The sequence below is a fragment of the Abrus precatorius genome, unplaced genomic scaffold, assembly GCF_003935025.1.
Source record: "Abrus precatorius isolate BTA unplaced genomic scaffold, Abrus_2018 Scaffold11, whole genome shotgun sequence".
Classification (NCBI taxonomy): Eukaryota; Viridiplantae; Streptophyta; class Magnoliopsida; order Fabales; family Fabaceae; genus Abrus; species Abrus precatorius.
In genome coordinates, this window is record NW_020874303.1 from 2,734,731 (window position 1) to 2,758,872 (window position 24,142).

General features: G+C 33.1%; 4 protein-coding genes across 4 annotated transcripts; 1 reads left to right on the forward strand and 3 right to left on the reverse strand.

Moving 5' to 3' along the window:
- Positions 1-365: 365 nt before the first annotated feature.
- LOC113854620 (small ubiquitin-related modifier 1) lies at positions 366-13,782 on the reverse strand. Its single transcript, XM_027485742.1, has 4 exons — positions 13,777-13,782; positions 3,155-3,303; positions 1,819-1,968; positions 366-1,698 (listed from the first exon to the last, which is right to left on the reverse strand). The coding sequence occupies exons 2-4, from the start codon at positions 3,236-3,238 to the stop codon at positions 1,633-1,635; spliced, it is 300 nt and encodes a 99-aa protein (XP_027341543.1). The 5' UTR covers positions 3,239-3,303; positions 13,777-13,782; the 3' UTR covers positions 366-1,632.
- Positions 5,627-10,948, forward strand: LOC113854619 (zinc finger CCCH domain-containing protein 18). The gene is made up of 4 exons (XM_027485741.1): positions 5,627-5,825; positions 6,930-7,238; positions 8,875-8,935; positions 9,756-10,948. Exons 1-4 carry the CDS (start codon positions 5,691-5,693, stop codon positions 10,739-10,741), a joined length of 1,491 nt encoding a protein of 496 aa, XP_027341542.1. The 5' UTR covers positions 5,627-5,690; the 3' UTR covers positions 10,742-10,948.
- Positions 11,588-15,980, reverse strand: LOC113854618 (disease resistance protein RPM1-like). Its single transcript, XM_027485740.1, has 2 exons — positions 13,151-15,980; positions 11,588-12,194 (listed from the first exon to the last, which is right to left on the reverse strand). The coding sequence occupies exon 1, from the start codon at positions 15,932-15,934 to the stop codon at positions 13,175-13,177; it is 2,760 nt and encodes a 919-aa protein (XP_027341541.1). The 5' UTR covers positions 15,935-15,980; the 3' UTR covers positions 11,588-12,194; positions 13,151-13,174.
- A 2,371-nt stretch (positions 15,981-18,351) lies between these two features.
- On the reverse strand, positions 18,352-22,989 carry LOC113854314 (disease resistance protein RPM1-like). Its single transcript, XM_027485251.1, has 4 exons — positions 21,680-22,989; positions 20,286-21,625; positions 19,173-19,260; positions 18,352-18,448 (listed from the first exon to the last, which is right to left on the reverse strand). Exons 1-4 carry the CDS (start codon positions 22,987-22,989, stop codon positions 18,352-18,354), a joined length of 2,835 nt encoding a protein of 944 aa, XP_027341052.1.
- Positions 22,990-24,142: the final 1,153 nt, after the last annotated feature.

Consider the following 24,142-nt stretch of genomic DNA (forward strand, 5'->3'; position numbering starts at 1 on the left):
GACTAAAATGTCCGACAAATTATAAGCTCAATGACTAAAATAAAACAAAAATATATATTCTACTATATATATGACGTCATTTTTGTCACGTAATCAATGACACGTGTTACTTAACGTTACATATCAGCATTCTGTCACTATTAACAACGTCTGAGTCTAGATACTTAAATATCTGACAAAGATGAAAGTGAAAAACTAACATGATATTTTTAATTTTTCAGGAGCTAAATTGTTAGATGCAAACTCTCTCGAAGACCAAAACGAGGATTTAATCAATTTATTATTATTCACAACATTTTGTTAGTGAGTCTCACATAATTTTAAGCTTTTTATTATATTTTAACCAATAACAAAAAAAAAATGTAAAAATCATATACTAACATTCTCAAGGTGAGATAATCATCTGCAAACAGATCAGGATGTCTTTACTGCCATAGCTAAGGCAAATATAATATTCGATCGTCACCTTTTTGGGAGTTGCTAATGATTCATCTTTTGTTAACGTCAGAGCAATGTTTCACTGCTGATCACAATAAAAAACACTTACTGTTTTGAACAAGTGTTTAGTTTGCTTGATGTTGAACCATTTTAGTGAAATGCGTTCTTAAATGTAAAGTCAAAGTTCACAATTTAATGAAGGAAAGTAAAGAATAAAGTCGTGCACGGGTCCATAAATGAAACGAGATAGCACATGCTATGCGTGGGCTTGGTATTTGTGGATGAGTAGCATAACCTTGCCCAAAGAATTCACCTGTTTGATTTGGCAAAACCAATTTGTTTAAGTGATTCCAACTCCACCGTAAGACCAGAAAATTTCTCCAAAATAAATCTTTAGGTACTGAAAGGTGCAAGTATGATAACAGCAGTTTGGCAATTGATCTGTTTCCATTACAAGTACCATCATAGACCAACTTGAGTCCACCTCCCATAACCAATGATCAAGGTCAGAACTAGAGAGAGAGAGAGAGAGAGGGAGGGAGGGAGGGAGAGAGAGAGATGGCACTTGACGCTTGATCTAGCTCTTGAAAGCCTTGGTCTTCCACAAGATACATGCACAAATTAACTTACTTTGCTCTACTGTAACAAGATGGTTTATTAAATAGAGTCACATTAAAAGAGAAGGGTAAAATGACGAGCATGATTAGTCATCTAATTTTTCTTTTCATGTCTTTCCCTCTTCAATATAACCATATCTTGTTATTCTTAAATAAATAAGACTGAGTTCTAACCATATCTTGATCTTTATAGACAACGATGCCCCTTGATAATATTATCAGAATCCTGGCTAATTTGTACCCATTGAAATAAAAAATCGCATGCCCATTCACACGTGTCTAAGTATAATCCCTTTAAGCCCTGAGGACATTAGCTAAATATCCAATACATGCTTCAGAGTTGAGATATATATCACACTCTAATGAAGGCAACTTAAGACAAATGGATATAGGCTTTCACAGGTAGAAATAATAATTCACTCACAATCATATTGACAAAGGAAGCATTACGCCTTCAAAGTCCAGCGGCAACTGCTGTATAAAAGTAGATAATAGAAGATGCATCTTATGCATTAGCCTAGACCTAGGTTAAACTAACTCTACTCATATAGTGCAAGACAAAGGTAGATCACATCCTTCAGACCACAGCACCTCCGGTCTGATGAAGCATGGCATCTATTTCATCCCCATCCTCCATTTCCAGCTGCGAAAAAATAAAATAAAATAAAATTTCAATTCAGAAACCAAAAATGTACTCAATAATAATCAGAATAAAAAGGAAACTGAGACAAAATCATGAACAGACGTACGAGCAAACACAAACCTCATCGGGAGTCTGCTCAGCTCGGAGGCGACGCCCATCAAACAGAAAAGCTATGGAGTTAAAATCCACTGATTGTCGATCACAGTATGCATTCATAAGCTTTTTCAGTTGAGTGCTTCTCTTGATCCTGAAGAAAACTTCATTCCCATCCTACAACATTTGAAATCCCAAATTAAGCACATTAACTCAAACTAATTTCATGGTTACAATTTCAATAATACACTAACAAAACATAATATGGAAATGTATAAGAATTTATAGTATTAAATTTCCATTTGTGATGAATCCATCAACAACACTATCAATGGCCTCACAATTATAAGTAAGAACCTGGACTAAAAACTCAATTAATTTAGAGAAGTATGATCTTTGACTGATAATAGAACAATCATCCAACCAAAAGCAAAGCCAATACAGAAGACGGGAGTGGAAGAAGGTTTCATACACTGAAAAATAGATAAACATCTCAATGAGCATCCTCTACCAGAAAAATTGTTCCTCTGAGTGAGGTTTTGATATTTGGAGAACCAACATTACTAATTCAAATACACATAAATTCCAGATAAACATCTTCTCCCCTTTCTAAGCCAAACTAAACCAGCTAAAGAAACACAAAAGCTCCATAGATCCAAACTATTGACATAAAAATAACATTGAAAACACGCAAACAGGGCATTTCAAACCTTCTTACCTAAATTTATCCATCCATCCATCCAGACACATAATGTTATTTGATGTTGTATAAGCAATTATACAAGCAAATTAAAAACAAACTCAATCCAAAGAAAGCTAAAACTTAAAAAAGAAAATGAAATCTAAAACACATCAACGATGTACACAAATAAAGCCAGAAAATCACATTATCAAATTCAATTTCTCCTGATGTTAAAAAACATTCAGACAGCAGGAATTTCATGACAGGGGCAAGAAATAATCAAACCATATTTTAAAGATAAATTACCAGAAGAAGTGCATAATTAGCGAAATAATGGAATACAGATATATCTTCGAAAGCATTAGAAAAAAGAAGGAAAACGTAAAGTAAAATAAGATCCTGTATTTTTAAAAGCGAAATTGTCAAGGTTTTAATTTTTATCCAAGCCCATGAATCCAAACCAAAATTAAACCTTTAACAAATCCACCATGTAAAAAAATCCCATTTTTTAAACTTAAGAAACCCTAATGCTTCGTGACATGATCATAAATCCCACAACACGATAAAAAAATCCACCAACCTTCCAGCAAAATTAAAAATCGAGTATCAACGGCACGTGAATATCACAATTGAACAAGCGATCAAAACCCTAGAAATTGAAAGAAAGAAGGAGGAACGAACCTGGCCCTTGACCTTGAGGTTGATGTGTGCGCCTTGTTCGCTTGGCTTCTTGTCTTCCTCGTTGTTGTTGGTGACACCTGACATCTTCAAACTCTCCGATCGAACGCTTCTGCTTCGTTTTATGTCACCGCCGACAAATGCTGCGTTCTCTGAGGAACTGTGAAAGGGTCTCTTATAGGATTCGGATTTGGACGGCTCATATTCGTTCGTTGTGGACGGTTTGGATTTGTTGTTGTCGATGAGCCCAACAGATGGAGGGTTGTGTTGGGCCTAGTAGGCTCAATATTTTCCACGGGCCTCTTATTCCATGGGCCTGTAAGCCCATATGTATTTATGGTCGGGTAAATAAACCCAATTAACTTCACCGATCCAACTTAATTCCAGTAAAATTAAACTAATCGAGTAGCGTAATAAGTCTTGTAGATACAAATATGATTATTTATGGGTCCTTCTTTCGATTCGACCCAACCCGATTACATATAAAATAATTAAAATATTTTACAGTATTTGTATTTTAATATTTTGTTTGTATTTTAAAATATATTTTTATAAACAAATTATTGTTTAAACATTAATCAAGTTTTTATATATAAATATTAATAAATTATTTTAATTTAATTTGATAATTATTTAATTTTATAAATTATAAATTTTTATTTTTTAAATAGAGAGAGACGATTGCAGTCTTTTATACACAAAATTTGATTCATTTAAACTTAAAATATACATTCTAAAGTATAAAATGTAGAGTAAGGTTAAAATTATGATAAAAGTACATGAGTTGATAAAATCTTAAATATTAACATTACTTAAATATTTTTTTATTTTAGTTGAGATTAAAATAATAACATATTGTTGCACCAAAAGATAAGATATAAGAGTTAGTTAATATCTAAGTATTAAAGGCCGTTTGAACACTTGGTCATAATGATGAAGGTTAAAGAAATTTTTTTAGGCTACTCCAATAGTCTCAAAGGGATGATTTATTACAAGAAATAATTTAACGACTAAGTCATAAAAAATTTGGTTTAATATTTGATGATTTATTTTCACAGTAATTCTTACCTTAATAAGAGCAGTTTAATTAATTTGATTATGGTCAAATATTTGATGCCAAATTAAAAGTAAAATAGGAGAAATGTGTGCTTATTTTATTTTAATAAAATTCTATCTTTAAGGATGGAAGAGCCATAAATGTATGGCATGGTTGATGATTAGGAAACAATAGAATTAATTGATAACATCCTTCCTTGTATGCATGTTATTCTTCCTCCTTTACAATTTAGTGGGTAAGGTTTACCAAAATGATTAAATGTTAATCAAGATGTTTCTATCATAAGGAGTGCATACAAATCTATCAATGAATTTCATGTATTGGAAAAATGAAATGCTACACTTTTGAATACACTCTTTTTAATATGTTCTTTATTATTAATTAAAATTTATTGAAAACCTTAAAAATTATGTAAATTTCACTTTTTTTAAAACTTCTAATTTAATATTTTTTATACTTTTATAGTTTTTAATAAATTTTAACTAATAATTAAGAGTTTGTTAAAAAATATGTTACTAATTTTTTTTATTAAAAAAAAGTGATAAATAAAAATAGATGTTTCCTAAACAATGTTGAACAAATGCATTTGTTTGCATGACAAATCAGTAAAGAAGATTTTTTTTACCAAACATAGAAAACTGCTCTTTTTAGGAGATTCTTTAGATGTTCTTTTCCTTTTTGCCTTTTATTGTGAATTTGGTTCTTTGTTAGTATTCCTTGAATGTAAAAAAAAATTTCAATGTTAGAGCTTTAATTTGCATATTGATAAAGAATCTATTTCATGAAACATTTTTACCAGAATGAGGTAAGCTATTTTAATATTTGATGAATAAAATTTATCAACACACGTTTATGTTGGATTGGTTAGATTTCTACATTTTGATAAATTTTTAGTAATAAGAACTTTAATAATTTAACCTACGTAATTTTAATTTAACTAATAGTTTTAGATTTGAATTTTGAATATATAACTATGTTAAATAATTTTTCAAAAAATTATTGCTTATTATAATCTTACCAAACAAGATTACTTTTTATAAAAAATACTTACAGATAAAATTTACATAAATGAAACAACACATGGATATCGTTTTTACGAAAAATATAAACATAAAATTTATGTGCAACTTATAGTTTTACAATTTAATGTTTTAATCTATAAAAATATTAATTTATTTGTATTTGATTTTGTTTTTGTCTTACTAGAAAAATAAAAAAATTGAAATGCATTTTATATTTTTATATTTTTATGAATTTTTTTTAAATTTTAATTTCTATATTTTATGGATTTTCAGTTCTGGTTCTTCTATTAACATGATTGTGAAAAAATAATATATGGTAATTTTTAATTAATCACCACTAAGATAAAAAATCCACAAAAAGTTTGGGAATATATTTAAAAACAAAAACTTTGGTGGAACGGAGAACGAAAAGGGTGCGAAATTAATAACGTAGTTGTGTTGTGTCTCGTGGTTGGGTTTGATGATGGCAATGGGTAGCGAAGAAGAGAGGGTTCTGGAGAACCAACTCGAACTTCAATTGCAAGAGCAAAGGGATTCCCTTTCTGCCATCGATCAAGCACTCCTCTCTGATCCAACCAACCCTGAGCTTCTCGCGGTAACAATCTCTCTCACTTTTCAATCCAATTCCCATTTATTTATTGGGTTCAAAGTCAACAATTTTGTTGGATTCTGGGTCGTGGGCAATTTGTTTCTGTTTCAAAGTTTGAATCTTTATGGGGTAATGTGGGAATCAAATGCACCCCAATATGTTGGGTTTCAATAATTTTTTTTCATAAAAGAAAAATTCTAGACATTTTACTTAGCCTCTTTGCAATGCTAATGAGTGTAGATGTTTATGATTTTATTTACTGGTTTATTGAATTTGATTATGTTGTTGGCCAAAAATGCCGAAATATGAGGATTGGGATGTGTGCTGTTTTGAATCCTTATCACATGTAGATTGTAAATCTTAAAACTTCAATGGTTGTGGTGTTAATTGAATATATTAATATCTCTCAGACTTATATTTTCTAGTTGTGGACAGTTAGAGAATTATGTTGAGTTCATTGATGTTTATGTGTGTAAGATTGATTGGTGTGCTGTCTAATGTGTGCTACAACTGCTTATATGTTACTCAATCAAGATAGGGAGTCTTTCTTAGAATTAAAATTTGGTTGGAACAATGTACGCAAGGGCGCTGAAGGAAGTTGCTGGAGGAAGGGGGCAACACCCCTTGCTCGTTGAGGCACTGCCCCTTCAGTGAGGTGCATGCAGCCTCTGGTGCCTTATGCACAACTTTCTGGTTTAGTTTAGCCTTTACAGAGTGCTTTATTAATGAACGGTATTAACTGTAAAAACCCCAAAATGTCGACTCATCTAACCTGCTACTGTGATTTCAAAGGGAGAGGGGTGAAATTAGGTTTGAGTTCACTGGACTAGGAGGTTGAAATCTAGTGATGTGGATTTTTTTTTTCGTGCTTTTGTTGGAATTTTGAGAATAGCTGGAAATGCATGATTCAGTGCGCTTCTACAATTAAGCATGTTATTCACCTCCAATCCCAGCAAGCAGTGTTCTTACCTGGGATCAGGTTCACAGATGCTGGTGCAAATGATTCTAAGATTTAGAGCAGGATTTGACTATCATTATTATGACAACCAATAGAATATTTCAAAGGCTAATTTCATGTTTTAAATATCCTAACTTTGTTTGATATCGCAGGTTCACGAGGAGCTTGTTCAGGCAATTAGGGATGCAGAAGAAGGACTCCTTCACCTAAAACGTGCACGATTGTTACAGGAAGCAGATTCAGCGCTGCATAGCACTAATATTTTCACTGAAGAAGAGAAAGTGGAGCCCCTGGATCCAACAGATGTTGAACCAGAGCCACTGGAGGAAAAATGTTATTCTGTTGGATCTAAATGTAGATTCCGTCACAAAGATGGGCGTTGGTACAATGGTCAAGTGGTGCAGTTGGATAATTCAGTGGCAAAAGTTTCGTTCCTTACTCCTACATCTGAGAATATGCTGGTATGTTTGATTATCTTGGGTCAAGTTTGGCCATTTTTCTTTTGCTTTGGTGACAAAACATGTGCTATTCTATTCTATTTTTAGTTCTTAACTAGAACAGTTTTTCTTTGCCCTATTTTTCCTATATGGTAACTTATTCTAAGAAATTAAGGGAGTTCGAAATAACAACAGCTTGCCAAGAATGGGCCAATGCAAATGGGCCTCAAATCCATGTCTATAAGAGAAGAAGGGGAATATGAACATAAAGGGGAAAAAAAAATTCAGTTAAAGAAGTAGGGGAGAAATTATATTAGAGGAGAGAATTGGCTGATGCCAATTGGGACAGGGAGAGCAAGTGTTCTCCTCTTTATTCTTTTCTTGTTTGTTATCAGCTCATTATTTCTCATTATTTCCCACTATATTATAATGAAATACCAGATTCTATCAGAATTCAATTGGGACAGTTATAGTAAGGTCTGTTTCCAATTTATCTTGGATTTATTGGTGATAAATAGTTATAGGGACAAAGTCAAACAATGAGGTTATATATGCTGTCTCCAACATCTCTTACACTCTGCCCCTCCCTGCCCCCCTTGAAAAAAAGCAGAAAGTGAAAAAGAATTATATTTGCAGCAAGTACATGTTAAGTCTTTGTCTGTATACAATATATTTCTTCTAGCATGTGAGTCCCTGAATTCAAATACCGAAACCAACAATACAGAAAAATCAGACAATTGGCAATTTTTCTTTTAAATGGACTTTCCTGTATTATATTATTCCAATTCCAATACCATATAGCTAGGACTTTTGTTTCTGTGTATTTGTTTTGGTTCTCTTTTTCTAGTCCAAGTATTTCTTATCCTCCATCTTTTTGTGATGTTTTCTCTTTTCAATTCAAATACAACTTCTATAATGATGATGATGATGATGTAGACATAGGTTCTTCTGTTCTTGTTTCAAATTTATTCCTTAGCAATGCGTTTGACATATTGTTTATATCATGTATGATTGTTTGAGTTAATGGTAGTATAAATGCCTAACACTAGGTGTTTTATGTTATAGTCGGCTTTCTACTTTTTTCTTTATGATGCGAAAATTTAAGTGCTATATTTAAGAAATCATTTTGATTGAATGATTTACAAATTGCATTAAAAGTGATATATTTTACCTTTTACTCATAATTAAATATTAATACATTTAACACCATTTTAAAATCAATTCAGTTATTAAATAATAATAATAATTCCAAACAAGTTTCATCAACAATCTTTTTATATATGAAAAATTATTTTTAAGAGGTTCAATCACACTGTAATGAAATATTCCTAACTAGTAATAATTGGAAGTTACAAAGCTTTTAAATGTGGCACATTCATTTTTCCACTTTTTCTCTGTGTCTTTCCTATCTCACCATCTTAATCACATGCCGTTTGAAGGATTTCACCAACCTCCATCCATAGCCTTACATGATGTAATTTGAAAAAGATCGTTCTGATTGAACATCATATGTGTATGTTTGTGATTGAAGTGATTAGTGATATGATGTTGCTACATATTTGGGGAAGTTTACTTCAGTGTTGATTTAGGTTTCTAGATTATTCAATAAAATCAATTATTTCTCATGTCATTGTACTAATGCTAGAACACCAAAGTGCAGATGTGCAAGTTCTTTTTGCAACAACGATGTCGATTTGGTAGTAACTGTCGCCTATCACATGGTAAGATGCTGTTATTGAGCAAATTGAACTAAAATTGGATAGAGGTGCAATCACATGGACCTCTTTGTATTTGACTTTGTCACTAAGCTTTAGTGCACTTTCACTTGTAAGTGCAGATTAAATCAGCATTTGGACCCTGGCGTATTTGATAACTTGTTAAGTTTGGGGGGTAGTTGATATGTATAAACTAGGGGATCTAAGTCTAGTTATTTGAGTGTTAGACATGAGTTAGCAATTGGCATATTATGGGAAACACAGTTATTTAATTGTAATTTTTGCTTATGATGTTTTTCTATAATGAGGTATTCATTTTGTATGACATTAAAATATGTAGGCAATTTGTGTACTTTCACCTAGAGTAGGCTGATATAATTTTTCTGATTTTCATCTAAATTCACTTAAGATTTATTCCGCATTTTGTGTTTAATTTATTTTTTTGGGATAAAAATAGCAGTCCTTTTTGGATTGAATCACAACTATGGCTTCTTGGGTGAAATTATTCACAGCTTTACTCATTGAATCATTTCCAGATACCTTACTAAGTTCTTGAGTACATGTTTTAACACACAAGAACATTGGGGGGACCAGGCCAAGAAAAGAAAATGCAGACTTAACACTGTTAGTGTTAAAGCAATTGGTTCATCCTTTAACTCATGGAATTTGAAGGGGTGGAGGCCCTATAAAATCTCAAGCCTATTTTCAAATATATGCGATTGCTGCTTTATACCATCAGCTTCCTGGGGTTTTGTTTTTCATTTCTGTTCTTACATATTCTGTTTAGCACATCATACCTTATGTACTATCTACATCTACACTGCAGGAGTTGATGTTCAATTGTCCTCTCTTAAGAAATATGTCCCTACTCTGTGGAAACCATCTCTTGTGGGATCAAGTATATGGGCAGTCTCAAATGCAAATGCAGGCACTTGGAGGGAAGCTGAGCTCGAGTCCTGGAACGAAAAAGCTGGCATTGGACAAGTTGTTTTCCGTGATGATGGAAGTTCTGTCAAAATTGGTGCAGAAGAAATGGCACTATCTGAGTATGCTGAAGTAAGTGACTTAGAGAGTGATTCCAGCTTAGAGCAAACTGATTCTAGTGACTATGAGGAAGAGGAATTGCAAGGTTTAGGATTTCTGGAGAGTACCAACCTGCAGAGAGGTATTCAAACTGAAACAGCTATATTTGCCAAGTGGGAGAACCACACTAGAGGTGTAGCTTCCAAAATGATGGCTAGTATGGGATACAGAGAAGGAATGGGTTTAGGGGCAACTGGTCAGGGAATGCTGGACCCCATACCAGTGAAGGTGCTACCACCAAAGCAGTCCTTGGATCATGCACTTGAATTTCATAAAGAAGATAACCGAGAGAAGCAAGGCAAGAAACGGAGCAGGGGCGGTAAGAGAAAACGTGATAAGAAATTTGCAGAAGCGGTTCGTGCAGCAAAGGAGGAAGAAGAATCAGTATCAGATGTATTTGCATTGATAAACAATCAGCTGGCAATGCATGGTGAACATTTCAACAGCGGTTCAATGAAGAAGCAGCAAAGTAAAGGTTCAGAGGAAGGTAAAAGAGTGGATAGACGGGCATTGATTGCTTATGAGGATGAGGTGAAGGATTTGAAGATGCGGGTTGAAAAACTTGAACACATTGTAAATGCGAACCAAAAAGAGAAGGCTGTTTATGAGGCTGCAATGAGGAAATTAATTGAAACTCGCAAGGCTTTGGCAGAGGCTGAAGCAGCTCATGCCTCTGCCTCAAGTGCAGTTGTTAGCAAGGAAAAAGAGAAGAGATGGCTCAAGTTTTAGTTAGGACTTATGATTTAGAAAGACTAGTTCTGTTTCTAGTAGCATAAATATAATATGTCTTTAATTGATTCAAATGCAGATACCTTAAAAAGAAGAAAAAAAGGAATGGAAATTGCATCATGTGTAACTATCAAGATATTGGTACATTGCTTGCCTTGTACATGCTATGTGATTATTCAATTGAATGATGTACGCATGTATTTTTTGTATAGTCTTTGTGTTGTGAATTCTCACTTGTCTCTTTAGTTGAAAGGACTAATTCTAGCGAGTTTGAATGATAAGTAAGATTAATCTTTCTCCATCATCTGAACCTCCATTTTGTCCATTTTGTGTAGGCAGATATTTTGCATCTAGATGAATTTCAAAATGTAGACAAGATATAGAATTCCTGCAATTCCAAAAGTGTTTCTATTAATAGATCACTATAATCTTGATATCTATCGGGGACAAATCACTGATAGAATTTATTATTATTAAAACTAGATGTCCTATTTGTGATAATTTGCCATAGCTTATGGTAATACATAGTGAATTGTTCCTTTAGTGTTTTTGTTTTTATTGTTCTATTAGAGGAGAAATTAGCAAGGATAATAATTTAACAATGCACGTAAGCAACTTGTTAAGATGTTCCGTATTAGCTAGGAATTTAGTTAGAAATTTTTTATAAAGGTTAGAATAGTCTACCTCTTGTTAACTTTTAGGACCCTATCAAAATGTTTCACATTAGTTAGGAATAGAGATAGAATAGGACAATTCTCCTCCTCTGAGAAGTCTAATTATGGATTAATTATGGAGTTTAATTTTGATGCATTATTTATGTATAGACTTTTACATTGTCAACTAATTAAAATACATGATATGAATTAAGATAATTGGATGATAGTGCATTTAATTTAAATTCTTGATTTTATAAAGTATCAGCTTATTAATTAATATTAAAGTAATAAGAGATAAATTATAAAATATGCAGTACAAGGCACTTAAATAGAGGATGAAGCTATCATAATCATCTCATAATACCCAATCAAGCATGCCTTAATTTTCAAAAAAGACAAAACCTAACTTGTTCTACTCCAAACATGAGCAACTCTGAATTTTGTAAGGCACTTAAAGAACATCCATTTATCAATGGAGCATGAAGAATGGAGCAAGAACACAAGAAATAATTGAAATTACTTCACATTAACTATCAAACATTTAGAAAATCCAAGTACTGCATCAAATTCCCTAACAAAATGATATTTAGCTACACATCATAAACAAAGAAAGATCCAAGTTGGATGATGATGAATATTGCTTCATGGATGGTAGCCTCCACCCTCCAAGTGTTGTTTTGCTCTTAGGGCACAAAAACCTAGGATGCTTGGTCTCACATTCAAATAGAATTCATAACATCATTTTAGCTTGTCACACCACGCTTGAGCTGTCACTAATCATTGCTCAAGCTGACAACCTGAAATAGAAAAAAAGCAAAAGATGTGAGTGTTTCTATTTAAACCTAAACAATTTAGAATGCAATTTAATTTTCACAAACTACCTATTTATCTACCAAAGTTTTACATCTAAATTAATGTAAAAAAGACATTAAATGAAATCAACACCAACAATTTAAAAACTAGGTAGATTTTTGTGGAGCACATATAAAACTCTTCAATATGGCCAAGCAGTATGTCCTGCAACTGTAGCAAATATCTCTACAGTACAGGTGCCCCGACAAATGGTGTCTCATGTGCCAAAATACATTGCATTGGCACTGTTAAACTGTGAGGATCATCAATGTTCAATAGCACCCACGTGCTAAGTTACATCAAGGATGACATTATTGATAGTGGATGTGAGCATTGATGACATCAATTGCTTTAATGTCCAATACCTGAAATTTTGTTAGCCAGTATTCGAGCATTCTCAGCACATTTAAGGTTTATGTGTGCACCCAGTTAAAGTTGAAGATGTTCTATGTTTATTATATAAAAGTTAAGAGCATGTTTTACATCTAAACAAAATTTAAATAAATTTTATTTGCCTACTTTTCTCTATTTGGGGACTTAAATTCCAAATTTGAAATGAAAGAATACAATGACATTCTTGTGAGCCAAACATGATTTCAAAGCAATGCCACTCAAATCCTACAAATTCAAAGCAAAATATTAGTAATTACATTAGTGAGACTGTTGAATATAACAACAAAATTGCATCTAAATAGATTTATAAAACAAAATTTCATAGGTTTTTATGCTGTTGATTAGAAATTTTTAAGATTAAATATTTTAGTTGGTAACTTAGAATAAAATAAACAATAAAACATGTTCTGGAAGAAAAGGGAGGCAAAGCAAGAGTAGATAAATATTGAACATTTTGATTGAGCAAACAAACAATGTCACTGTGTATCAAATAGAAACAAAAACACACCTTTTATTTTTGACACTTGATGCTTTATGCCTTCTGTCTCCTTTTGTGTCGAATAACACGGGTTCTCCCATTGCTGTTAATTTTTACGAGAGGAACGTGCTGAATGGCTGGGTGTTTTTGTCCTTTAAAGGGAGCAATGTTATGATTAAATTCAACTGACATTTTTGATTCATGTAACACTTCAAGTTCCTTCAAGTATTGGATGCCAGAGGGTACCTCCTTAAGATACAAGATGTCTTCTAACTTGAATGTTTTGAGAGAACACAATGCTCCTTTGTCAATACAAATGGAATTCAAGTTGCACATAGCTGAGAGTGTTAGATCCTTTAGTTTCTGAAACCCCCCATTTTGAAAATGCAAGCTTGTACCTTCATAATATTCAAGCTCAAGGGACAACAAATTTGGCAAATTTTCTAGTGATTTCATTGGATCCTCAATTAAATTGGTGCCTCTAAAGGCCAACTTCACAAGCCTTAGAAGCTTTGGAATCCACTTTGGAAAATTCACAGAAGGTGAGTGTAGGAAGAGCTTCCTAAGCATAGGTGGGGGTGAATTAAACTGCAAATTAAACATGTCATTCCCACATTTTAATATCACAAGTAGGGTTTCCAAGTATTGCATCTTACTTATTGAGGAACATAGAGTGCTTTCATTATCATTGATAACTCCAACCAACCCCAACTTCCTCATTTGTGTTAGCCTTCCTAGCTCTTTAATCAGCTCTACTTCATCCTCATTTATTTTCACCAAAACTAGCGTTTGTAGAGATGTCATGCCTCCAATACTATGCTTCAATTGAATCAAAGATATGGCATAGCCTCTAAGATGTCGTAGCTTTCTGAGCTTGCTAATCTCCTGTGGCATTTCATGTCCATTCTCTCCGTCTAGAATCAAGGTCTCCAAATTCTGCAACTTAGCAATGGATTTTGGAATACTTGCTCCCTTTGTAAGTCCAAGGTTTAAATACTTCAAGTGGATTAAATTACCCAAATTTTCAGGAACAGAAGGCAATGCAGCTTTTTCAAAATCAAGCACCTTCAACAACATGTATTTGGTGGGTATTCTCCTCACAAATTCTTCAGATAATTCTTCATCTGTGAAAACAAAAAGTGACCGAATGGGTGAGCTTTCACTACTACTTCTTAGATCATTGAAACTGGTTGTAATTGCTAGGCGTCGAGTTAGGTCATGTACACTATGACAAAATCTCAAATCCTCACATTTTTTAAGGATCATCTCACGTGTTAGGTCATGAACTTGACAACCTCTAACTTTTCCATCAATGGTAAGTGAAGATACTTGCACCAAACTTCTACTGATCAACTCTTTTAAATATCCTTCTGCAACCTTCTCTAAGGTTTTCCCCTCCTCAGATTTTACAAACCCTTCAGCAATCCATTGCCAAATTAGTCTTTTTGATTTAATTTTGCTGTCTTCAGGATACATTCCAAAATACAAAAAGGGTGATTTAAGATGGTAAGGCAAATCGTTATAACTGAAACTCAAAATCTTTGTTATACTACCTAATTGTTCATTCCTCTGCAGCTCTAAATTTAGATTTTTTCTGAACTCTTCCCACTCATCAACTTTAGATCCTTTGCAAGATAAAACGCCAGCAATGACCACTAATGCTAGTGGTAAACCATTACATTTTTCAACAATTTCAGAAGATATATGCTCTAATTCTTCTGGACAATTCCCATTAGATTCAAATTGGAAAGCCCTCTTGCAGAAGAGTTCCCACGACTGTTTTGGAGGTAGGGGTTTTAATTCATGTATTTTAACATAAGAAAATTCTTTACAAGACTCCGCAACTTTCATGTACCTAGTTGTGATAAGTATCCTACTTCCAATTTTATTATCAAGTGTAGCACATTCAATCTCATCCCAAAAATTTTCAGCCCATACATCATCAAAGACAACAACATACCTCTTCTGGCTCAAGTACTTTCTCACTTCATCTATCAACAAATTTCCTAGCATTGTAGAAATATTCTGAGGTGGATCCACATTTCCTTCTTTGTTAAACATCTGCATCATGTCCCTCAACAGGCCATCCACAGTGTAGGACTGAGACACTGTGATCCATGCATGGCAATCGAAGTGTCCAATCACCTCTTTGTTGTCAAAAACTTTCTTGGCAAGAGTGGTCTTTCCTAGTCCTCCCATTCCTACCACAGAGATTACAGTGCGCTCTGCTCTTCCCTTTATCAACCAACCAACCAATTCATCTCTGGGTGCTTCAAAACCCACAATTTGAGCTTCATCCATGTAAAGGGGAGCCTTTCGAATCTTCTCCAAAGTGGTGTTTTGGTTTCCTCTAGAACTGCTTGTTCCTTGTTCTAGAAAAGGTTGGACATGGAAGGCACTCTTACTTTGACTGCTCTCATTGATTGCACGAACTCGTGATTTAACATCCTGAATCTTATATGCAATTTGAAAACGACGGATCATGGTTTTGATGAGGTCAGCAGGCTCACAGGGTAAGCCTGCACATCCAGGATCACGAGGCTCTTGTTCCTCACGGATCACATATTCATCAATTGCATCTTCCATGCGGAAAGCAGCTTCTATTAGCAGCTTCATCTTTGCTTTGATTTCTTCCCGTGTGGTGTCGTCTGCAGCTGCAGCCACTCTATCTGCATCGTGAATGATGGCTTGAATCCTTTCTAGTGCATTTTTCATGTCTGCAACATCTTTTGGAACGCCCCTCATCATATTTGCTAATTCCATTAAGTATGGAAGCACCTGATCACGAGCGAAGGACATTGCAACTTGCTCCATTTGAGTCTAGCTCAGAGTTCTGCTATATTACTTATATGGCGAGATTAGGGAAAACTTAATGTTTATTAATATTTATAGAGCACAAAGTCCATGGTTAGAGGAGGATTTGTGTTTCCTTTTGTCATTGTTTAATATTTACTGTGCAAGTTGGATTAACTACTGTTTTAACAATGATTGAACCTTATTTGAAGAGACTACTAAGAATTTAAATATGGGCCCTATCAAAGAGTGTGGGACGTGGGACATTTTATTATCTAACAAAGACCATGATCGTTGTTATTAATTTTATCAACAGAAAAAGATAGTGTTTGTTAATTCACTAATCCAACAATGACATGAGTTTGACTTACAGACATGATCAGTGTCAACTGCAGAAACAGGTAGAAGAATGTGATATGTCAGTATCCTTAATCTTTAATTAAGATAAAAAATTAATAATATAACACACGGAGTTAGTCATGACTTTGAGGCATCACGAATAATTCATGGTAATTTAGCTTTAATCAAAGACATGATCCTATACAGGCGGGAACATGTGATGCCAATAACTTCAAGAATGTAAATGGGATTATATTGCAATGTATATTTTATATATTTGTCAAATGATCCTCATATTTTTAATCACAGACATGTGATGCTCATGCTTTTGTCAGATGATGACAGATAAATAATAATAATAATAAAAAAGACGATGACAGATAATATGTATGTCTTATTGAAATATATATATCTTATATATTTTTGTATCGTGCTTGATCTCATGCAGGCATGCTTCACGTTTATAGATATTGTTTAGAGTTGTTGCAATTATTTAATAGGATGAATTTAAAGATAGTTGTAATTAGAGAATAATAAGTATACATATCTATGTATCTATATATTATCTATTATAATATATAAAGATGAGGCACAAGTTCTTGAGATGCCATCTATCATTTACCCATGTATGCAAATTTCACACTTTCTTGTTGGGGTTGAGTTACTTTTTAGTTTTTCTTTTGGTAACTCAATCTTATATGTGAATATAAATTAATGACTTTAATAACTCTTATCTTATACATCAATGTCATTTCTATCTATGTTCTATAATAATAGCTGAGAGGAGTTACTGAGATGCCAAGTACCATTTCTTTAAAATGAGATTCATAAAATTATAACTGAGATTCATATAATTTTTAATAAATTTCAAATAATAATAAAGATTGTGTTAAAATATGTATGTAGCATTTCTCTTTTATCTATTTCATATAAGTCTTTAACCGTCGTTGTAATAAGCAATTAATAATGAAGTTTTAAAAATAAAAAAAAGAAAGAAATGTTAAATTGGTAATTCTCCTTATAAAATAGTAAATATAAATTAAATAATAATTTTCATGCATAATTCAATTTATATTAAATAATGTATATTGGTGTAAGTGACAAAAAGTTTCGTTTGAGCATTTCACTGAAGTAAGATTCATGTTTGTGTCTCATGAATTTTTTTAAAAAATAGGAAGAGTTTTATTTTTGTAAATGAGTCTATATAACCTGAATCAATCACAGGTTAAACTAAATTTAAAATGCTAAGATTCTTAAATCAAATATTAATTTAATTTATACAGTTTTTGTATTACTTAAGCAATTTGAATTTGATTAAATTTAAGGCATATTTATTCTTAAAAAATAGATAATTTACTAATAATTTTTTTTGTTATTTTAATTTATTATTTGATTATTTTTTATCTTTATTTGTGTAAGCTTTACAATTAGGGTGTGATATTTTGAGAATAAAATAATATGATTAGAACTTAATTTGATTCATGTTAACAATATTATTTATTTATTATTATAATTTAAATTGATGAAAGATAATTAAAAAATAAGTATTTCTGATGGAAAAGAATTATTATGATGATGACACATGACATTAGATTCAAACATGGAAAAAAGATTATAACATGAAAATGATTAATATGGTTAACATTTTTCGTTTCTTTGATATGTTGATATCTACCTATCACTCAAGTAACATTATTATATGTCATAGTGAAATTGCTGCATTATAGTTATATTCATATCAATCAAAGTTGTTGCAACGATGATGTTAGTTTAAAGGATCAAAGGTTTTATTTGCATTATCCTAAATGTACATATCAAAATGATACTCTTTTAACTCTCCCACCAAAGATGTAACTCCCAACCACAGACATACAGAATGAAGATGGTTGATCATAAGTACTTAATTATTGTCTTCAAGCCAGCTCTGTTCTTCATATGCTAAGATTCATTTCACAACCTGATCCAATATTTCTTTTCAACTTAAGACATTCTCTTTTGCTATCAGTTTGTCTGTCAACCTGTAATTCAGCTGGTTCAACATTTCAAGAGTCAATCAGTGCCAAAAATCTTCTCTCAAGCAGCTTCTAGATTAATTTCTTCTATATGGGCATGGCATATATTTTTTTAAGCTGTTGCTTCTTGAAAGCAATATCTTTCATCCGGCTGGCTTTTAAATCCTTTGGCTTCTGCTTCAGCCTTCATAACACAGAATAAGAAAAACTCAGTTAGCATTGTTTATGGAACACAACTTGAAAACTTCAGAAGGTCACTACGATCAGTTAACTTGGAAGCTAATTGTTGGTGTTGTAAAGGACATAGAACTTAAAGTCAAATTCATATATTTACCCACACATACACACATGCACAGCAGAATGAAAGTCAAGCAGAATTGAAAACACCATGTTTGCAGCTGATATCATCACTTCTTAGTTAGGTGGTAAAGTTAGAAATTAAGGAAATTCCTTATGTGAGCAATAATAAAATCCCTGGAACCTTATGAACCATAGCCACAGTATAAGTAACAACATCAAAGAAGGAATAAAAAAACTGAACCAACATATATACAACATTTTAAATGCATTACCTTGTGCAACCTCAGAGTTTTATATTCTTTCAGTGTTGTTGCTGTCGTAGCTAGTTTAGCTAGTGTGCCATTGCTTATGCATTTAAAAAGGACACAAATGGAAACATTTAAACTTGGATGTACCTCAGTCACAATAATAAACAAGTCCATATATATATATATGAAAACATAAAGATGAATCATAATTGACAAATTTAAGATTCTTGTGCAACTTCTCATTCTTCAAGCAAAGATAAAAATAACAAAACTATGAATATGTTCATTAGTGAATTAAACAAACTTATCAATTTCCTTTTGGCAATTGATGCATTATTTAAAGATATATAGCAGAGTTACCTTTTCAGTTTGAAGTCCTTAAAGTTGAAGCACTGATATTCATCCAACTTCTTTAGGGACAGGTCAGACTCATCAACTGGAAATGATCCTGTTCAAGTCCTTTATTCTGTGACTATAAAGGATCTATGAATGTACAACTGAAGACTCCTTTATCCTTTCTTCCTTTTTCTTCCATAACTCTTCCAGATTTGGTGCTATAGCTACAAGTTGTTCCTTATTATTGCCCGAAGCCTTTTTAAGCTATAAAGGAACAGAAAATATACCAAGAAATTTAATTTACTAGTTTACTATTTAAACGCATCATAAAGTTGCATTCCCTATTGGTTGTTGATACCAGTACAAGGAGATGTTTTATTAGTTATTAAGATTGGTTATTCACAATTTTAAAATAATTTATTTTAGAAGAGAAAGTTGAAGACATACAATGTATATTACATAAAAATTAAAGCATGTTTTACAGTTAAACAAGATTTAAATCGAATTTTATTAACCTAGTTCTCTTTATTTGGGGACTGAAATGTAAAATCTGAGATTGAATAATACAATGACATTCTTGTGAAGGCAAACATGATTTCAAACCAGTTCCACTCAATTCCTAAAACATTAGTGTAGTGCATTGCATTAGTGAGATAATTATAACAAAAAATAAAATAAAATTGCGACTAAACAGATATCTAAAACAATATGTTGCTTAGAAATTCTCATCAATAATTTTTTAGTGAGTAACTTCAAGTAAATAATAAAACGTACTCCTGGATGAAAACGGAGGCAAGAGTAGATTAAGACAACTTGACTGATTAACCAAAAATATAACCAAGAATGTTGTACGGTAAGGAATAGGAAAAAAATGACAAAACTAAGATGCAATTTTTTTAGGTACTTTTGGTGTTGTTTTTCAATTGAAAATAAAGTTGTTATGGGTTACTTGGGTGAGATTCTAATTTTGATTAGAAAACAACTCCAAAAGCATCTAAAGAACTGTACCTAAGTTTTGTTCAAAGGAAAAAAGATACCTTATATTTTTGAAATTGGATGCTTTATGATTTCTATCCCCTTGAGTGGTGAATGATGTGGTTTCTGAAGGGGCCAATAATTTTTACAAGAGGCACATGCTTGATGGCAGGGTGCCCTGGTCCTTCAACTGGAGCAATGTTTGCTTAAATTCTTCTGACATCCCTGTTACTTTGAAAACTTCAAGTTCGTTCAAGTGTTGGATGCCAGAGGGTACAACCTCAAGTTTAGGGATAGAACTTAATGTGAGGGATTTGAGAGATCGCAGTGCTACTTTGTCAATACAGATGGAATTCAAGTTATCCATATTGGAGAGCATTAGTTCCTTTAGTTCCTTAAATCCTCCATCTTCAAAATGCAAGCTTACACCTTTATAAAAGTCAAGCTCAAGGTACAACAAATATGGCATATCTTTCAGTGATTTCATTGGATCCTCAGTTGACAGGGGACATTTCAAGGTCAACTTAACAAGCTTTTGATGCTTTGCAATCCATTCTGGTAATCTTTCAGAGAGTGACAATAGGCTAAGCTTCCTAAGCATTGGTAGGGGTGAATTAAACTGCCAATTTAAGGTGTCATCTCCATATTTTAACCCCACACGTAGGCTTTCCAAGTATTGCATCTTACTTATTGAGGAACATAGAGTGGTTTCCTGATAATCCCTTACTCCAACCAAACTCAACTTCCTCATTTGTGTTAGCCTTCCAAGCTCTCTAATTAGCTCTACTCCATCCTTATTTATTTTCACAACAGTTAGCGTTTGTAGGGATGTCATGCCTCCTATACTATGCTTCAATTGACTCAAAGACATATAGAGGGCTTGAAAATGTCGTAGCTTTCTAAGCTTGCTAATCTCTTGTGGCATCTCAACTTTGAATGCTCCCCTTAAAATCAAGGTCTCCAAGTTCTGCAACATAGCAATTGATTTTGGAATACTTCTTATCAATTTAGGCCCGATGCTTAAATACTTCAAGTGGATCAAATTCCCCAAATTTTCAGGAATATAACTCAACCCAACGTATTCAAAATCAAGTACCTTCAATAACATGTATAAGGTAGGTATTCTTCTCACATGTTGTTCAGAAACTAGATATGTGAAAGCGAAAACTGATCGAATTGAACTTTCACTAATACTCATTAAATCATTGAAACTCGCTGCTACGGATAGGCGTCGTGTTATCCCACTTAATGTTGACTTATCGCGTACATGATGACAGAATCTCAAATCCTCACATTTTCGAAGGATCATCTCACGTGTGAGGTCATGAACACGGCAACTTCTAACTTTCCCATCAATTGTAAGTGAAGATGCTTGCACCAAACTTCTATCAGTCAACTCTTTTAAATATCCTTCTGCAACCTTCTCCAATGTTTTCCCCTCCTTATATTTTACAAACCCTTCAGCTATCCATTGTCGAATAAGTCTTTTCGATTTAATTTCACTGTCTTCGGGATATATTCCAAAATACAAAAAGCATGGTTTAAGATGGGAAGGCAAATCATTATAACTGAACATCAAAATCTTTGTTATACTACCTAATTGTTTATCTCTCTGCAGCTCTAAATTTAGATTTTTACCAAACTCTTCCCACTCATCAACACTAGTCTTACCTTTGGAAGAGAAAAGACCAGCAATGACCACTAAGGCTAGTGGTAAACCATTACATTTTTCAACAATCTGAGAAGATATGTGCTCTAATTCTGCCGGACAATTCCCATTGAATTCAAATTGGAATGCCTTCTTGCAGAAGAGTTGCCATGACTTTTCTGGAGATAGGGGTTTTAATTCATGTATTTTAACAAAAGAAGATTTTTTACAAGACTCCGCAACTTTCATGTGCCTAGTTGTGATAATTATTCTACTCTTAGTTTTTTTATTGATCACAGCACATTCAATGTCATTCCAAAACTGTTCATCCCACACATCATCAAAGATAACAACGTACCTCTTTTGTTGCAAGAAGGTTCTCACTTCATCTATCAATGCCTTTCGATCCATTTTAGAAATTTCCTCAGGAAGATTCGTGTTTCTTTGTTTGTAAAACTTCTGCAACATGTCCCTCAGCACGCCATCTACAGTATAGGATTGAGACACCGTGGTCCATGCATGGCAATCAAAGTGTCCAATCACCTCTTTGTTATCAAAAACTTTCTTGGCAAGAGTGGTCTTTCCCAGCCCTCCCATTCCTACCACACAGATGACAGTGCGCTCTTCTCTTCCCTTTACTAACCAACCAATCAATTCATCTTTAGGTGCTTCAAAGCCCACAATTTCGTCCTCCTCCATGTAAAGTGGAGCCTCTCGAAGATTCTTCCAATGCATGTTTTGATTTCCTGTAGAGCTGCTTGGTACTTGTTCCAGAAAAGGTTGGATGTGGAAGTCACTCTTACTTTCACTGCTTTTGTTGAATGCACGAACTCGTGATTTAACGCCTTGAATCTTATATGCTATCTGAAGACGAAGGATGATAGTTTTGATGAAGTAGTCAGCGGGCTCACAGGGTAAAGCTGCACATACAGGATCATGAGGCTGATCTTGTTCCTCATGGATCATGTATTCATCAATTACATCTTCCATGCGAAAATATGCTTCTATCAGCAGCTTCACCTTTGCTTTGATTTCTTCTTGTGTGGTGTTTTCTCCAGCTGCCGCCACTCTATCTGCATTATGAATGATGTCTTGAATCTTTTCTAGTTCCTTTTTCATGTCTTCAACATCTTTGGGGACACCCTTGATCATATTGGCAACTTCTATTAAGTATGGACACAAATGATGACGGGCCAAGGACCATATGGTTTCTGCCATTTGAGTTTAGCTATATCTGATTTCTTCTATTGCTATATGGTGAGATACATGGAACTTCATGTCCTACAACTTTTATATAACACAAAGTCCATGGTGAGAAGTAGACATTGAATTCTCCTCAGTCATTGTTTAATATTTATTGTGCAAGTTGTGTTTAGCTAATGTTATATAATTATGACTGAACAGGTTCATTCTTCAAATTACTTAAGAAAATCATGCTCGTCAATGTTAGTAGAAGGATAAAGTGAAAAGATCGTGTTTGTTCATTCACTAATCCAATGATGCATGGGAATTTGACTAACTCACAGACATGATCCGCGCTAATTGCAGAACCAGGTGGAAGCATGTGATATGCCAGTATCCTTAATTGTTAATTAAGAAAAAGAGGAAAGATAAGCTCTTTTGATTTTACTGAAAAAGTTGAATAGTTACACACTTACCTCATTTAATAACATTTCATAATCATAAAATGATGTAAAATTCACTGATTCAACTCATGATTTAAAAGTTTTTATTAAGTAGATCAAGTTTGTAAAGTATCGTATAAAAACAAAATTAATAAATAAATCATTGCATTACTTTACTTTAACATATATGTAACGAGTTATTAAAATACAAATATAGTCATCACTTTGGGTTGAGGGGTTACCAATAATACATGGTAGTTGGCCTAGTCAAAGACATGATCGGGAGAGACATGCAAGAACATGTGATGATGCCCTTGACTTAGCTCAGTTTAATACTATAATTCTAAATGGGATTACATTAGTTAAATGATGACAGATAATAGTAAGTTTGACATATTGCAAAGTGCAATGTATATACATTATCGTATCCATGTGGTATTATTTTGGCAACGTGTTTGGTACTCGTGCTTCACGTTTTCCTTTTTTAATTTCTATTAAGATAAAAAAAAAATCAAATACAGATATTGTTCGGAGTTTTTTTAATTATTTAATGAGATGTAGACATCTAAAGACAGCTGTAATTACAGAATAAGATATTCCTGTATAGTCAAATAATAACATAATAAGTTGCTGTAATTATTTAATGAGATGTATTTAACACACAATATATGCGAAAACATTAGTCGATGTATCTAAAATTTTTCCTAATTGATTTATTAATTATTATTTAGTTCATAATTCTTATT